The sequence below is a fragment of the Ovis aries genome, chromosome 2 (assembly GCF_016772045.2).
Source record: "Ovis aries strain OAR_USU_Benz2616 breed Rambouillet chromosome 2, ARS-UI_Ramb_v3.0, whole genome shotgun sequence".
Lineage (NCBI taxonomy): Eukaryota > Metazoa > Chordata > Mammalia > Artiodactyla > Bovidae > Ovis > Ovis aries.
This window is the reverse complement of record NC_056055.1, coordinates 176,505,298-176,519,463: the sequence shown is the minus strand read 5'-3', so window position 1 is coordinate 176,519,463 and position 14,166 is coordinate 176,505,298. Positions and strand designations below refer to the sequence as shown.

Genomic DNA, 14,166 nt, shown 5'->3' with positions numbered 1-14,166 from the left:
TCTGGACCATGTCTGTGCTGTGGGCTGGTATCTGTCAGTGCCATCGAAGCTTCGTATGCACAGCTGGGAAAACACCGTCAGGGTTCCTGCTCTCACAGAGGTTACACTTACTTGGAGGGAGAAGTAATAAACAAGAGAATGACGGATAACAGTAAGTTCCAGGAAGAAAAATTATTAGAGGGAAATTTTTTTTAAGTACTTGTGGAGCTGTTGATACTTTGGAGGAGAAGGTCAAAGAAGGCTTCTCCTGGGAGGTGTCTTTTAGCCCAAAGGATGCCGAGGAGCTACTGGGTGAGGTGGGAGGTGAGAGATGGAGGCAGATCAGGCCAGGCAAGAAGCATGGTGTATGCCAGGTCCTAAGGCCTTGGGCAAATTCTGGGAGATAGTGAAGGGACAGGGAAGCCTGGCATACTGCAGTCCATGGGGTCGCAAAGAGTCAGGCATGACTTAGCTACTGAACAACAGCAGCAGCAAAGCCTCATGTGCAGTCCCAGGGCAGAGCAGAGGCCACTGCAGCTAGAAGAAAGTAAGCACGGAGTAGCTTGGCTGGTGCTGACGTGGGAGAAGCAGGCAGAGGGCGTGGGTGCCATGGCTTTGCAGGCTGCGGTCTCGGTATGATGGGAGTGGCGGGGGTGAGATGGGTGGATGCCCTTCTGTAGAGCTCAGCCTGTCTTGCCCCTGTCCTCTTGCCCACTGTCATTTACACAGCAGGGCAGGGAGGTAAGAAGGAAGGGAGTTCTTTCTGCTTCCTTAGGGACGTGGGGGTGGAGAACTAGGGTGGAGTTTTGGTTGCCGGCCAGTGGGCAGTGGAGCAGTAGCAGCTTTGGGCTTCTGTGGCCCTCCTGGGCCTGGGGATGTCCATTTCCAAGACTAACACCATTTAGTGTTAGAAAAAAAAAGAAACGAACTTGGATTTCATTGGCTAGGCCTGTGAAGATTTGTTGCTTTTTTAAATTTTTTCTTTTTGCCTCTGTTCCTCCAAATTTGATCAAGGGACATTTTTTGGAGGGCTGGGTGATGTGGAAAAACCACCATTGCCCAGGCAGAAATTCTCTGCCCTTGAGGGAAATACATCCTTCTTGGAGTGAACCAGGTAGGGGGTTAAAAAAAAAAAAGAGAGATGAGCCATTTGATTGTCTGAGGAGGCCCTGGTTACTCTACAGTGATATGGCTGGTATGATTCAAGAAAGGGCCCTGCTTTAAAAGCTTGGAACCTGAAAACAGGCCTCTGTGGGGCTTGGGGCTTTTCCAGGGAGCCTGTGGTAGAGGCCTGGCCCCCGCAGCGTGCCCGTCTGAGCCAGGCCAAGTTCGCGGGCACGCCTGCCCAGTCCGGATGTCTGAGGAGGACCTCGGGTGTGTTTGGGACAGCTCTGTAATCAGAATCTGGGTCTCCGGGAGGAACTGGACACTCTTTCTTGTTTTCCCTTTGTCCTCAAGCCCTTTTCTTCACACCACACCGCTGCTTCTGGTCCTGGCTGGAGAAGGGAACACAGGTGTTGAAGGGATTGGCCTCAGACTCAGATCCCGCCCTGAACTGTAGGTCCTTCACCTTCCCTGGGGGCTGTAGCTCCTCCAGCTGTGTTTCCAGATGTGTCCCTGGGCTCTTTTGCTCAGAACTGCTCGGACAGAGCTCCCGGCCACCCTGAAGAGCTGTCCACCTGCTCATGCTGCCTCGTGGCGCAGCCATCCCCCAGGACCAGATGCTGGGTGATGGCCGTGCATCTTCCTGCCTCTGAACCTCAGCAATTGCTCTTCCCTCCAGCTGCATGCCTTTCCTCCACAGAGACGGCTCCCTCCTCTCCTTCCAGGCCCTTTCAGAAGCAGAGCCCCACCCCTGCTTCCTTCTCGTTCTTCATGGCATTTAAACCACCTGTCATGACACTGTTGTGACTTTGTTTATCATCACCTCTCTCCCCCACTTAGATTAAGCTCCCAGAGAGCAGGGCATTGTATCTGTTTTGTTTCCCACAGTATTCTGGGGCCTCGGCACCTGCCTAGCACATAGTGGGGCCCACGGGTGAATAGCAGCAATGTTCCCTCCACTTGGACTCTGTGTAGTACAGCTCTAGCTGAGGCTAATTTGAAAATCACAGTGACTCAGTGATGTTTTCAGTGAGACAGGAAATGAGAAGAGATTCCCTATGAACTGGGTGTCCAGATGCCTCCAAACAGCTATTTATGCAGGATCCGGACATGGGAACCGTTGTGTATTCTGGAAGGCATTGGGAATGTGTTTATTTGTGGCTTGTGGAAGGATTCTTTACTAGATGTGTGACCTTGGGCAAGTCACTGATGTTTTAAAAACCCGCCTCCTCTTTTAAGAAACAGCAGATAAAATATCACTGACCTTATAGGCTTGCTGTAAGGATTGCATGCGACCAAGCTTATCAAATCACTTAGACTAGTAACGTGTATCTGTTATGAATTATTGCTCACTTTGGCCTGCACGGACCTGCAGTAGCCATGAGCCAACGAGAATGGTCAATGTAGGCCTGATGTTGTTTATTCACTTGAATATGGGGCTCCAGGAGCTTGTTTCTGCGGCTGTTCTTAGGGTTTACAGAGGACAGGACCCAACCAGACAAGGGAGGAAATAAGCTGTGGTGTGGAGGAAGCAGGCTTGCCACTCCCTCCTAAACAAGATTGGCAAGGCATGCCCACCGGGACCCCCAGGGCTGCTGTGGCAACACAGATGCTGGGCTCCACCCCAGGGTTGAGACCCGCTGCTCTGGACTCTATGGAGAGTCTGGCGCTGCCCTGGCTCCCTTTTTAAAGGTGTGTTAGCACCACTGAGTGACTTTGGCATCTTTGAAACAGAATGTGTGATTGTCATTGTCTTCCTATTTGAAGATAAGTCTTTCTCTAATGGGTGTGGGGTGGACCAGTGCAGCCTCTCTCACTTTGTCTATGAAGTGGGCACCTTTGGAGCAGTTTCTGGGGGTGGATGGTGAGTGGGGAGGGCTATGCTGTGGCTCCTCTTTCCCGACAAGGAAGATGCCCTGGAGTCATTGGGGACTTCGGATGACAGTGGACTTGACCTTTCAGAGCCTGTGGACTTTTCTATACCAATTGCTAAGTTGTTTGAGTCCTTTTCCATGCAGCTGGCAAAGTGTTAGGAAAAGGGAGAGAGCAGCCCAAGAACTCCATCCTGGCTGTTTACAGATTCCGTAAAGCACTAACTACTGTCCAGAGGCCTAGATAAGATCCAGTCTCAGATTGTGCTGCCTCAAAATTCCTTGAAATCCTCACGACCCTCCCCACGGCACAGGAATAGCGTTCACTTCTAGGTGCAAGTTCAAGTCACAGCTTAATTGCCTACAGCTAACCCAGGAGAGCATGCAGTCAGTGATGCTGAGCCTCTGAAGCTGTTCTTCATTGTGTGGTAATTGTTCCCTTTGTGACCTGGTCTGGCTGTCTGTGACAATTGCAGGGTGAAGGGCGCATTGGTGAGTTTAGATGTGGGTGAGTTGTCCTCTGAATGGCTTGAAGAACTCAGATGAAATGGAGCTTGGTCAGTGACCGAAATGCTTCTCGGAAGGGTAGGGGGTGTCAGGGTACCTGTGGCCAGTGTTTTGGAGTTCTGAGGTAGAATGCATTATTCTGACTGCATTTCCAGATAGCATTTCATACCTTTGTGATGGTCAGAGTGATATGAACATTGATAGAAAGTTCAGAGCATCTGAAACATGAGGCTGACGAAAACCTGCGACCCTCCAGGCACTTTTCCTGGGTCAGCTTCTTTTTTCTTCAATTGTGAAAGGAAAAAAAAATTCATTTTCAATTCCAGCAGCCATGTGAGTCACTATTTCAAAGCTGTTCAACACAAGATAAAAGATACTATTCCATAAAACACACAAGGGCAGAGATAGTCCCAAGTCCATCATCGCATTCTTACAAATAAAGAATAAGAAAGAAAATACTCCTTACCCCCAAACCCAGATAAGTTTGATTTCTCTCTAGTCCTTTATTTAAATGCAGATGGATATATGTATGCTTATTTTTTTTAATTGGAATATTTTATACAGAGCTTTTAAAACTCATCTTTGTTGTATTTCCTCATCCATTAGGTCTTTTTAATGACCATACACTTTTCCTTTTTCATCCAAACGTTTCATTCAGTAAACGTTTATTGAGTTCTTGGGGTCAATAGCTTGTGGCAATAAACAGAGATGACAGGATGGACCTGCTCTCTGCCCTCCCCGGGCTCCAATCTAGTGATTTATTCCATTTTAGGAATAGTTGGACATCATATAATGTAACCTTTTTGCTGGTGTTTGGGTAGTGTCCACAGCTTATCTGTAATAAATAACACTGTTCTCTTTTTATAACTAACACTGCTTCGAATGTCCTTGTACAAAATGAATGGACTGTATTTTGGTCATTGCTCTAACCATATTATCTTTCTGTGGAAAGGTCACTTTCAAATTAATTTTCAAACATGTAACTGATGAAACTTGACATTCCTGGCAGTCAGTGGGAATGGGAGGTTGGGGTTAATTCATTTTTCATTAGCACCTTCCTTTCTCATTATCGCTCTGTCTTTTGCTGGTTTCTCCAGAGCAGTGAATGAATCTGCTCTGTGGTCCTCTGGTTCGAGCTCTGCCCTTGAGGGTGGCCATGGTAGAGAGGGATTTGCGTTAGGAGCAAGCCCAGATATAAATGATTTTTGGCAGTTCTGATGTAAGTCCTTGCTCATTGCACAGTTGGCTCTGTGCCAGTGAATCGTGGCAGCTGCGCCTTAAATATAGTGCTTGATTGTGGCTGGGCCCAGAATCCTTGACGTGTGGATTGTGCAGGTTCCAGTGGAGCGGCTTAAGGATGGAACCTGGTACCTCTGACTCTGCAACTGAGCCTGATAGACTGCAGGCTGGAGAACCCCTGCTTGGGAAGCATGTCGCAGGGGAACGGGGTGGGGTCAGCACAGCCTTGTTTAACTGACTTGCCGATCTGGGCAGTCAGGGTTTATCACCCAATCTCACAGCTTTAGCCAATAGACCTATAAACTGATAGATCTTTTTCCACCAGCAGGACCCCCTCTCTTTAGTTTCCATCTCTTTGGATCCCAGCTATGGGGGAAGGTATAGCTGGCAGTGATAAATCCTTGACTGTTCTGTTCAAGGATGTGAAAACCTCTTCCAGCCTCTCTCACCATTACTGTCATGGTTTTCTAGAAATGAAAACTTACGGAGCTGCCAGGGCACCTGTTCTGAGATTTTGTTGATCTCACCCTTTATCAAAGAACTCCTGGCCTGATAGAAACCAAAGCTTTCTTTCCCCAGAGGGACATTTAAAATGTTTTCACTTACTTTGATCTCATCTTTGTCATGTTCAATAAGTTTTCAGAAGACAGAATTGCAATAGTAATGTTGGGATTAAATTTTTATTACTGAGGCTTTGAAGCACAAACAAAATTTTAAAAGTCTGTTAGTAATTGGAAATTGTAATCCTGCTGAGGATACAGTTTATGGCTGTAATAACTATAAAACACAATGATAAATATGAAGATATTGTACCAGAATTTGGAAGAATATTTTCATTTTCCTTTCTTTATTAAACTATATGAAATTAGTCTTGAGTATTCAGTCTTATCAAATATATGGGTTAACATTAAGACTAAGAATGCATACAGAAATACTCTGTGTTAAGTTTAAAATTGCAATAAAACTCTTTAACAGTTCTCGCAGATTTAGCTGTGAAATACAAAGGTGAGAAACAATTGCATCACCTAGAAAGGTATTGCTTATTCAGCCTTATTTGTGGGAAGACTGTAGTTCATTTATTTGTCGGTTCATTCATTTACTTATCCACTTAGGTAACACACACTTACTGATTACTGTAATGTGCCAGGCACCGTGCCAGTTTGTAAGGACTCAGAGATGAACTTGGGATCATCTTTACCCTTGTATATTTTATTGACACAACTATCCTTTATATTGTGTTGGAATGCCTAGAAATAGTGACTCAAATAGCTGCTTGAATTGAAAATGAACTTTTTTCTTTTTTTCCACATTGAGAGAGAAAACATGCCTACCCAGGTAAAGTGTCTAGAGAGGCCAAGGTTTTTAATAGCCTTGTATTCAATTCATGGAATTTAAGGGAGAAGACACAGAAAAACAAGTTCTTCATTATGTTTAAGTGTTGGAGTTGCTCACAGAACTGCCCCATCAGTGAGTCTTGAGGGAGGTTGGGGTATGATTTAACAGGGACACATTGCAGAAGCCCAGGACTTAATCCCTACTAAGTGTGATCAGAAGCAGCAAGTCAGAGATGCTTGCTGGCTGGAAGGTCCATAAGGTTCCTTAAGAAGCAGTAAAGCATGGTGGGTAAGAACTGTTGGGTCTGGAACCAGGTTGCCTGGGTTTGGACCCCAGATCTGCAGTCACGTGGGACAAATTCGTTAACCTCTATGTACTGTGGTTTACTCATCTGTATGATGGAGGTGGGAATGGCAACAAGTTTCTCATATTGTCTTGGTGGGACCAAATGAATTAATCCATGTAAAATGCTTAGCCCAGTAACTAACACATGAGATTTAATAAATGGTGTTGCTGGTGCTGGTGGAGGAACCGTAGTAGCAGTTGCATCAGTATAGTGATAATAGCAGCAGTAGCAACCTTAGCAGTAGTAGCATTGGAGTAGAGTGATGATGGTGAACATCAGCATTCTGCTCATCATCATGAATTCCTTTATACCGTGTCATAGAGTCACACAAGATCCATCTGTGTAGGTGGGATCAACAAGAGATAGTAAATCACATTTATTGATGGACTGTGTTTTAAGAATCAAGGAAGAATGTCTTCTTAATGCCGATGTGACCACCGTGTATTGTATCCAGGGTGTGTATGCCACCAATAACTATCACCAAAAGCTGTGGGTTGGGAGACTCTCTCCAGGAGTCCTGTTGCCTTTTAACAAAAGGGCAAACGCCTGAAAGGGGTTACCAGCTCTGAGAGACCTGCAGCATGGGCTGTCGGCTCCCGCCTTTCCTCATTGTACTATCCATCATATTTGCAGTAATGTCACCATGGAAGTCATACATAATGCAAGTTTAGTGACTGTCTTTTCACTCTTCATTCCTTCTCCCATAATCCTTGTGTCCAAGTTCTATCTTGATAGCTCTGCAGAAGGGCAGCGCGGAAAACAAGTGTTGGGAGAATGTGCTTAATTCAGTGGTTCTCGAATGGAGTGCAGTTGTACTCCCCAGAAGGGACATTGGCAATGTCTGAAGACATTTCTGGTTCACACAGGAGGATTGCTACCTCTCATTTAGTGGCTAGAGTCCAGGGATGCTACAGACACCTTACAGTACAGGATAGCCTCCTTCCTCCTGCTCCCTACCCTCCTGGCAAGCAAAGAATTATCTGGCCAAAGTGTCAATAGCATAGAAACTGAGAAACCTGAGTAAAGCCAGACTAGCAGATCGGGCCTCTGTGTATGGCTAACTACAATTGCTGGTAAGAGTTAAATGCCCTTTTTACACGTGGATGCCTTGGCTGACAATTCAGGCTCTGGGCAAAGACGTTGAGATTGGGAGGCAGGGCAAGGGAGATGGATATCATTTATCTGAGGAGTGGTTTCTTTAGAGTGCACGCAGCCACCTCTGAGCAGCACCATGGCCCCCATCTGTGTGGCTAGCCTCTGGCAATCTTCAGAGCTCTGGAGAGGCAGTCAGTGCTTCAGAGTCAGTGTAAGACCACAGTTGGTGGCTGACTCCTGCTGTCTGTGCCAGCTAATGATGTGTCAGGGACAGGCTGTGAGTCACGCTGGTTGTCAGGCTGCAGCCCCCGAGGAGCGTGATCTTATCACCCTTTGGATAAAACGATAAAGCTTTGCATCACTCGGGGAGAGATTTCTCTAGGAAGGATGAGAGCGTTTTCCAAAGGTTTTATTTTTTTAACTTACCTATGTAACAGTTATGTAGCACTTATTATGTGCCAGGCAGTGTTCAAAACATTTTACAAATATTAACTCATTACGTCTCATTATAACGCCAAAGAGGTAGGCTTATTCTTTTCACTCTTTTACAAATAAGGGTACAGAAGTGGGGAGTGAGGACTCAAACCTAGGAAGTGATTAGAGTCTAAGCCCTTAATCGCTAGCCTGAAAGTCACTGAATTTCACACTTGGTTTCTTTTCTCAGCCCTGGCTCTTGACTTCTGGCTGGTAGCAGCGAGGCATCTGGGAATTAGGCAGACCTGAGTCGAGTCCCCATTTGTGATTTTGTATGTCTGGAACCACGAGCATATTGCTTCCTGTCTGTGAACCTCAGTTTTCTCATCTGTAAAATGAAGTCACACCTGCTTCATGGAGAATGTGAAGTTATTAATAAATGCAGTTCCTTATATATGTGCATGGCCCCTGATAGACATTCAGGAACTCTTAGTTCCTATTTAACCTTCTTTGTTATAATCTTATTTTTGGCCAATTGCTCTTTTGCATGGCCAGCTTGTCTTAGAATCTGTGGGTAACATCCTCAATGAAGAATAAAAAGTAGACCTGGTCAGATGTTTGTTAGACTGAATGAGCAGACTGCCACAGGTCTTAATGCTGGGAAGAAGTCTTGGGTTTGGTGTTGGGAGTGCTGGGGAGATTGAGATTATGCTAAGCACAAAGATCCAGACTTCCAGGATAAAGGTGTGGGTTCTGTTTCCAGTCTTTAGTGAGCTTCAGTGATGCTGTCTGTTAACCCCGGGAATGCAAACTTGCATGTCCATGTCAGTTATGTGTCTTGTTTCTGTTCAGATGAGTGTTTCTCTCTTGACTGGAAGTAGAAAGGCTGCCTGCTTGTTAGTGGACAGTCATTGGCTGTGCTCTAGGGTTGGTGGATTGGCCCAGTGTGTGCTTTTTTCCTGGCCAGATCTGAGCACCTGTTCATGGCAAGTCTGCTCTGTTCCCAGCAGAATGGAAGGTTCCCCTTTGTCTGAATTCAGGATTTTGCTGCATCCTGCTCCCCTGGCACACTCCCAGTTCGTAAGTGAGTCTGGATTCTGTTCACATAGCTGCTGCCCTGTGGTCCTCCTGCCTTTCTCACATGTTCAAGTCAGACTGACTTTGAGTTTCCAGAGGAGGGGGCTAACTTAATCTCTCTCTGTGTGTAGATTACCTTGTATACAAACTTAGTAAATACTTATGTAGGCCTGAAGATAATGCGTCTGTAATTTATCTGGAGAGAAGTACATTTCTCTGTAACCCATAGCCAGATATGTAAGAAAGAGAATCAACTCTTAAATGTAAGCACCAGAAGAAAACGGTCCCAGCATCTAGAACAATGCTTGGCACATAGTAGTTGTTTAATTAATATCTTGAATGAATGAACTCCTTCTCTGATAGCTCAGTTGGTAAAGAATCTGCCTGGAATGCAGGAGATCCCCATTCGATTCCTGGGTGGGGAGATCCACTGGAGAAGAAATAGGCTACCCACTCCAGTATTCTTGGGCTTCCCTTGTGGTTTAGCTGGTAAAGAATCTGCCTGCCATGCAGGAGACTTGGGTTCAATCCCTGGGTTGGGAAGATCCCCTGGAGAAGGGACAGGCTACCCATTCCAGTATTCTGGCCTGGAGAGTTCCATGGACTGTATAGTCTATGGGGTTGCAAACAGTCGGACATGACTGAGCGACTTTCACTTTGAATAAATGAATGAATCTGGTCTTTAAGTGTGCTTCTAAATTGCATTATAGTTAACTTTGGATTATCCAGCATATCTGAAATCTGAAACTGTAGCTTTTATCTTGTTTTGTTATTTAGCCACTGAATTGTGTCTGACTCTTCTGTGACTCCATGGACTGTAGCCTGCCAGGCTCCTCTGTCCATGGGATTTCCCAGGCAAGAATACTGGAGTGGGTTGCCATTCTCTTCTCCAGGGTATCTTCCCAACTCAGGGATTGAACCCTCATCTCCTATATTAGAAGGTGTATTCTTTACCACTGAGCCACCAGGAAAGCCCATAACTTTTTATTAAGTATTACTATATGTAACCAACAGCAGTAAAGACTTTTCAAAAAATTGGGACTTGCAAGAGTGTGAAGTAAAGTAAAGTTACTCAGTCGTGTCCTACTCTTTGCGACCCCGTGGACTGTAGCCCACCAGGCTCCTCTGTCCATGGGATTCTCCAGGCAAGAGTACTGGAGTGGGTTGCCATTTCCTTCTCCAGGGGATCTTCCCAACCCAGGGATTGAACCCGGGTCTCCCGATCTCTGAGCCACCAGGGAAGCCCAAGAGTATACAGCTCTAAAAAACAAACAAAACAACAACAACAATGAACTTGATCTGGGCGTTTTCAAGGCCTTCTTGCATTTGGGGCTTGTCATTCTGTGCGTTAGTAACCGCCATTGAGAGGAGGAAGAATTGAATGCTTTGGTAGGATGCCAAATAACAGCATCTCTCAACCTACTAGCTGAACAGTTTTATGTCACTGTGAAGCTTGTGTTACAGAGCGAACTGATGTGTTTTGGACTCTCTGGGCCCCTTGAGTGTGGCCTCTGTTGCCTTTCAGGTGGAGTTTGTTAGGACAGGTCTTCATGTGGTGCTTTTTGAATTGCCACATTTTGTTCTTCACATCAGAGGGAGGGAAAGAGAGAGTGAGCGTGAGTGTGCGTGTGTGTGTCAGGCCGATGTGAGGGGGACCGGAGGATGTCTGAGCTGTTGCATTAAATCCTGTGCATGTTTGCTGTTGCAGATCTGAAGAAGACTCTTGCTGTCTTGCTGGATAACATTCTGCAGCGCATTGGCAAGTTGGAGTCAAAGGTGGACAACCTCGTAAGCAATGGCACAGGGACAAACTTGACCAACTCCACCACACCTGTTCCCAGCTTACTTGAGAAAATTAATGTGGCAGGTAAGGACCACGAGTCTATGCCCAGACGTGGAGTCAAGGCCTGCTCTGAACTAGGAAGAGAACCACAGGGGCACAGTGGTTCTTATTGATATAAGATAAATCCCATCAACTTAGTATGGTTCCTATAACCCTAACTTTAAATTTATTTTTGGATAATATGTTCAAAGGCTTTTACAGTCTCATCATGATGTGTAATATTGGGTGGTTTCTGTGATATGTTTCCCATAATGAGCTCCTGGAATTACTTTTAATGAGAAGATTCATAGCAGGGATAAAGGAAATACAGAGGTGATCTGGGAGGCTCACACCAGGTAGATGTTCCTTCCCCTCCCCATTTTCATCAAACAATTTCAAAAGTCTGTTCCACATAATAAATTCTCTCCTCCCTGCTGTTAAAGGAGAGCCATGGCAGACTTGCCTCCTTTGTGTATCCGGGGAAACAGGCGTTCTAGAAATGGCATTCGGGGAATAGATGGCCCCTGCCTGATCTTGGCCTGATGCTGTAGCCTCTTGTGGACACCTGGATGTGTGTGTCTGACCCCCTTCTTGCAACTGGACTCTTGGATAAAAGAAGGGAAATGGATTTAAAACAATCCCCATAACATACCCAATGTGTATTGTCCACAGCTCACATTTGGACCCACCCACCCACTCCTCCGCCGCCGCCTCCCCAGCATTGCTCTGCCCTGACGTTGGCCTCTTGGCTTTTGCGGTTAAGCTAGGCCTTGGCCTTGTTAGGGTGACCACTGTCATTTCCTGGGGACCCAGGACAAAGCAAAGAGCTTTGATGAGGGTAAGGATTAGGTGCTTTGAGTGAATGGCTGTGAATGAGTTGTCTATACTCCTGGTGGGTGGTATACAAGCTCTAGCTAATAGATAAAATAAGTAGCTGGGTTACTTTCGAAATTTTAAAAATCAACTTTAGTATCCTCTCTGGCTTGTTTTTCTCTCCCTTTCTTATAGGAAACTCACAGCCTTAAGTGGAACAAGATTCTTTTCCTTTCCTACCTCCCAGTGTCAAAACATTTAACTGTTTCATATTATGCAAGCTTGTTGTATTACTTTTCTGCTGTGTTCTCTGCCCTTTAGCAAGTTTTAAATTGCAAACTATATTTCTAATAATCCAAAGTATCTGACCAAACAGAGGCATTAAAAATAACTTTTAATTACAACACAGAGGCAGTGTCATCTGGGCCATAAATCCTGTCTTCCTTGCAGTTTCCAGCAGCTTCTGTAATTAGACAAGAAAACCTCCCACTGTGTTGAGCTGCTTATTAATAAATGGAACCCAGGCCTCCAGCCTCCACTCCTCCACCCCTGTTCCCAGTAAGAAGTGCTGTTGAGAAGGTCCTGTCTGATTTCCTGGCAGTTCTGTAGGTTCCTGTTTCAGAGGATTGTGTGTGTAGGGGGCGGGGTAGTGTTCCGTCTCTGGCATCGCTGCGTCCCACTGCCTCTGTCCCTGGAGGGCCCGTGTCCATGTGTCTACCATCATTCTCTTCCCTGATAAGGGATCTTGCTGCCTCTGACTGTCTTGTTTGTGTGCCAGGCTCACAGGGAGATTTCCTGTCTGAGTTTCAAGTCCCAGGGTACACAATTGTGGAATGAAATGTGATGGAGGCGGTGACCGCTCTTTTCAAATGGAGTCCCTGACCCGTGCCTGGAGCTAGTACACTTGGTTAACAAATATCTCTAAGCACATTCTCTAAGTCAAGGGTCCCCAACCTCCAGGATCTAATGCCTGATGATCTGAGGTGGAGCAGATACAATAGTAACAGAAATGAAGTGCAAATAAATGTAATGCACTTGAGTCACCCTGAAACCACCCCCTTTCCCTGTCCATGGAGAAATTGTCTTACATTGAATTGATTCCTGGTGCCAAAAAGATTGGGGACCTCTGCACAAAGTCATTGGATTTGAAAAGGGCTTCTTTAAAAGTGCCACTGGTACTGTGCTTTTACTGATATTTATGGAACCAGAGTACTTGGTTTTTTATCTTTCCTTTTTGGGAAAAGGGAGCTAATTTAAAGTTCTGCCTTTGATAACTAACCTCATTCTTACTTGTTTTCATCTTTCGTGTGTGACACGCTCCATACCTTTGAGATTTTTACTGGCCAATTAGAAAAATAATACACATGCATGGGATAACACAAACTATGGTCACTGTAAGAGGGGCTGTCTTTGGAAGGCTTCTGATAGGAAGGTAAACTTAGAAGGTGGTTAGGACGGAGGCAATTGAGGATTGAGGAGGAGACACAGAGTAGAGATGGATTGCTACCCAGGTAAGAAGTTAGAAGGAAGGAGAGGAAAGTGGCCATTCTCTGCCATTAAACTGTTTCCAGTTCCTGAGCCTTGGAGGGACTTGGAGCCTTGCTTTTGTTTACTCTTCTCAGCATCTCAGAAGTAAGTGCTTTCACAGGTTTTATGAGTTGAAGTATGTGGGATGGGGTGGGACTGAGGTAAAGACCTCGTAGTGCCAAGCAGAGAAGAGAGTGTTTTCCCCGCTCCTGGCTTTCCATTTTGTGAATCACCTCAAACGGTGAGTCTAGAAAAATGTGCTCCCATTTTCTTCGAGGTTCCTAGAGAGCTGACAGTTTCCTGGACTACTTAATATCCTGTCTAAAATGGAAGTTCTTCCTGTCTGAGGGTCTGTTTCTTTGGCTGACCTGTGTGTTAAGCCACAACAAAAAGAAATGTCATCCTTTCGTGTGTGCGTGCGTGCGTGCACACACACCCCTGCCAGACACTGCACTAGCCTCAGTGACTACAGATGTGCCGTGAAGAATGCAGGCATCCGCCTCTATTTCCTCCAAAGGCCGGAGGGGCCGTGATATCTTGTCAGAGAACACACACATATTCTTTATTTGCCAGGTCTGTGGGTTAGTGTACCATGAAGAGGGCCAGAGCACTGAAGTGCCCAGTCCTAGTTTGTGGTCAGCCCCTCATGGCTTCTTTGCCCTCTTCCCTGATCCTTGCCAGGCTAGCAGTTCTCACATCCCTCCTGTCATAGCAGGGGTGGCTTTTGAGCTATGAGAGTTCATTTTTTATAGGGTTCCAATCCTAGTTGAGTGAAGTTGTTCTTCCCCGCTCGCTGCATTAAGACATGTGGTAATTGCTCAGAAATGTTCTCCCTGGTGTGTCTTTAACTGCTTACTCTGGTGTCTTATTGCTAACGGATGTTTCTGATTGCTTACTGTTGTGTCTTATTGCTCGCTGATATATCTTCTGGTTGACTATAAACTGTATCTAAATTGGATACCATAGCAGTTGAAGAAGAATTCTCTAAATTTATTTTCTTTTTAGGGAGATGTGTGTGTGTATGTGTCTCCCCTTTC

At 45.6% G+C, this 14,166-nt stretch overlaps 1 protein-coding gene across 17 annotated transcripts in view; it reads left to right on the top strand.

Annotated features, from left to right (window-relative positions):
- Positions 1 to 14,166, top strand: part of MGAT5 (alpha-1,6-mannosylglycoprotein 6-beta-N-acetylglucosaminyltransferase) — a 402,590-nt gene that overhangs the window by 161,972 nt on the left and 226,452 nt on the right. For all 17 annotated transcript variants that reach the window (XM_060410110.1, XM_060410112.1, XM_060410105.1 and 14 more), the window contains one exon: positions 10,676 to 10,834. In XM_060410110.1, coding sequence (XP_060266093.1) covers positions 10,676 to 10,834 — 159 coding nt within the window. The remainder of the gene's footprint in view (positions 1 to 10,675; positions 10,835 to 14,166) is intronic.